Source organism: Emiliania huxleyi, assembly GCF_000372725.1.
Source record: "Emiliania huxleyi CCMP1516 unplaced genomic scaffold EMIHUscaffold_3, whole genome shotgun sequence".
Taxonomy (NCBI): Eukaryota; Haptophyta; order Isochrysidales; family Noelaerhabdaceae; genus Emiliania; species Emiliania huxleyi.
This window is the reverse complement of record NW_005199770.1, coordinates 2,386,337-2,389,445: the sequence shown is the minus strand read 5'-3', so window position 1 is coordinate 2,389,445 and position 3,109 is coordinate 2,386,337. Positions and strand designations below refer to the sequence as shown.

Genomic DNA, 3,109 nt, shown 5'->3' with positions numbered 1-3,109 from the left:
AAAATCCCCCTTTTAAGGGGGGCCCCTCCCCATTTTTTACCCCCTAAGTTTTTTCTTGGCCCCCCCCCCCCCCCCTTAAGAAACACCCACTCCCAAAACCCTTTTTTCCTTGCCCCCCCCCCCCCCCCCCCCAGGCCCGACGCCGCTGCCGCAAACGACGCCTCCGCTCGCTCCTCCACCAACGCCTCCGCCTCCGCCTCCGCCATCGCCTCCGCCAACGCCTCCCTCCGCTCCTCCCAAGTCTCCTCCCGCCGCGACTCGGCCGTGGTCGACTCGGCGCGCTCGGACGACTCCGAGGCCGCGTTTGAAAAGTACGTCGCGCGCATCTCCGCGGTGCAGGAGGAGCAGGATGCAAAGGAGCAGGCGTGCGACGGTCGCTACGATCGCTCAGAGCCCACTCGACCCGCCCCCTCCCCCTACTGCTCGACCGCACCCGACCCGTCGACCAAGAGAGCGCCGAGAGATCGCCGAGAGAGATGGCCGAGAGATGGCCGGGAGGTGGCCGAGAGATGGCCGGGAGGTGGCCGAGAGATGGCCGAGAGGTGGCCGAGAGGTGGCCGAGAGGTGGCCGAGAGGTGGCCGAGAGGTGGCCGAGAGGTGGCCGGGAGGTGGCCGAGAGATGGCCGAGAGGTGGCCGAGAGGTGGCCGAGAGGTGGCCGAGAGATGGCCGAGAGATGGCCGAGAGGTGGCCGAGAGGTGGCCGAGAGGTGGCCGAGAGGTGGCCGAGAGGTTGCCGAGAGATGGCCGAGAGGTGGCCGAGAGGTGGCCGAGAGGTGGCCGAGAGATGGCCGAGAGGTGGCCGGGAGGTGGCCGAGAGATGGCTGAGAGATGGCCGAGAGATGGCCGAGAGGTGGCCGGGAGGTGGCCGAGAGATGGCTGAGAGATGGCCGAGAGATGGCCGAGAGATGGCCGAGAGGTGGCCGAGAGATGGCCGAGAGGTGGCCGGGAGGTGGCCGAGAGGTGGCCGAGAGATGGCCGAGAGATCGCCGAGAGACAGCACAGGCGCAGCAGCATCCGTGTAGCAGCAGACGGCGCGCGCGCTCTTGTGCCACAGGTGTACGGCGCCGGCGGCCTCCTCCAGCGCCTCGGCCTCACCCCCCGCTCGCGCGAGGTTGCACGCACCGAGCACATCCAGACCGCGTACGCGTCGGACGACTCGGCGCGCTCGGAGGCCGCGTCGCCGCCTGCCAACGCGACTCCCGCCGGGCTTCTGGCGGCGGTCCAAGCAAATGAAAAGGACCGCCGCACGCACACGCACACACGCACGCACACACACGCACACGGCCTTGCACTTTGGATGCCGGTGCGGCTCCTGTGTGTCTTCTAGACGTGGAGTCGCGAGGGACCAGCCTGGCCCTTGCCCCACCACCTCGTGTGTGTGTGTGTGGAAGTGTGAACGCCTGCCCTGACCTTAGGATCGCGCCGCCCGCGCCGCCGGCGCGCCGCCGCCGCCTGTCCACACGAGCTACGGGTCGGACGCCGGTGACGTCTCGCCATCTCTCGCCCTCTCTCGCCATCTCTCGCCATCTCTCTCTCTCCCTCTCTCTCCCTCTCTCTCCCTCTCTCGCCCTCTCTCCCTCGCTAGGAGTCGGAGGCGGGGGGCCACACTGTCCAACATCTCCCCACATCTCCCCACATCTCCCCACATCTCCCCGTACTACCTCTCCCCCCCTCCAGGCCCTCCTTCGGGGGCGAAGACGGGAAAGACGGAGCCGCACCGCCTGACGTCCGTGCAGAAGATCGAGGCGGCCAAGGCGGCCGGCGGCTCGCACGGCGGCGGCGAGTACACGCCGAGCGGCGCGATTGTCGGCGAGTCGGAAATGCTCCAGTCGGCGCGGCTGTGGGTGGAGACGCAGCGGCGCGACGTCGGCGCTGATGGTCTCCCCACATCTCCCCACGCCTCCCCACCCCTCCGCACAGGTGGAGACGCAGCGGCGCGAGTCGGAGCTGATGATCAACGACGCCGACTCCTCGCGCCGCGACTCCTTCCAGTCGTCGGTGGAGGGGCGGTCGTCCTGCGACAGCGGTGAAACAGCGTCTCTTCACACCCCTCTCTGGCTGTGAACAGGTGGAGGGGCGGTCGTCCTACGACTCCGACGCGACCTCCGCCTCCGAGGCGTGCGAGAGGAGAGACGAGACTCGACGAGATTGCGGAGACGAGATTCGACGAGATCCGACGAGTCTCGCTTCCCCATCCCCCTCCCTCTCTCCCTATGGCTCTCCCTCTGGCTCTCCCTCTCTAGAGGGTCTCGAGTCGGAGGCGGGAGGCCACATCTCCCCACACCTCCCCACATCTCGCCATATCTCCCTCTCTAGGAGGAGGCGGGCGACGCCCCCGCGCCCGAGGTCGTCGGCGTGGCGGGGGCCGCCGCCGCCGCCGCCGCCGCCGCCGAGAGCAAGCCGCCGCCCAAGAGCAAGGGCGGGTGGTTCTCGAGCTTCTTCGGCGGCGGGCCCTAGACGCGGAAGAGACGACGGACTCCTGTATTCCACCCCGCGCCCGAGAGCACTCGCACCCCCGCTCTCTGCACTCAGCTGTCTTGCCGCGCGGGAGCAGGCGGACATCGCTTCCAGAAGGAGGGGGGGGGGGGGGGGGCTTCTACTCCCCCCCCATGCTGGGGGGGGGGGGGGGGGGCTGAAAAAAATTCCCCCCCCCCCCCGAATTTGGAGAATTCCCCCTTGGTTACCCCCCTTTTTTGGGGGGGGAAAAAAAAAAAAAGGGATTCCCCCCCCCGGCGCCCCGGGGACCCCTTCCCCTGGGTGCCCCGAGGGGGGCCCCAAAAACCTGCGGCTAAACGCCCTTTAACCCCCCGGGAAAGGGGGAAAACCGGGGGGCACCCCCGGGGGAAACCCCCTCCCAAAATTTTCTCCCGGGGGTTTAAAAGCCCCCCCCAAAAAGGCCCCGGCCGGGGGGGGCCTTTTTTCCCTCCCCCTCAAAAAAAACCGGGGGGGGGGAAAGGGTTTTTTTCCCAATTTTCCCGGGGGAAAAAGCGGCAGGGGGCCAAAATTTCCCGGGAACCCCACCCCCCCCCCGAAAAAAAAAGGGGGGTCAAAAAAGGGGGAAGAGCCCCCTGGGTAATCCTAAGCCCCCCCCATTTTCAAAAAAGGGAAC

The 3,109-nt window shown here is 67.9% G+C and overlaps 1 protein-coding gene across 1 annotated transcript in view; it reads left to right on the top strand.

Moving 5' to 3' along the window:
- The window catches only part of GGCT1 (gamma-glutamyl cyclotransferase), a gene marked incomplete at its 3' end in the record, with an annotated part of 3,251 nt that extends 794 nt beyond the window's left edge, over nucleotides 1-2,457 (top strand). Inside the window, exons 2-6 of the mRNA XM_005775546.1 lie at nucleotides 298-373; nucleotides 1,678-1,844; nucleotides 1,921-1,998; nucleotides 2,317-2,346; nucleotides 2,419-2,457. Of these exons, the coding sequence (XP_005775603.1) occupies nucleotides 298-373; nucleotides 1,678-1,844; nucleotides 1,921-1,998; nucleotides 2,317-2,346; nucleotides 2,419-2,457 (390 nt within the window). The remainder of the gene's footprint in view (nucleotides 1-297; nucleotides 374-1,677; nucleotides 1,845-1,920; nucleotides 1,999-2,316; nucleotides 2,347-2,418) is intronic.
- Between the last annotated feature and the right edge of the window lie 652 nt (nucleotides 2,458-3,109).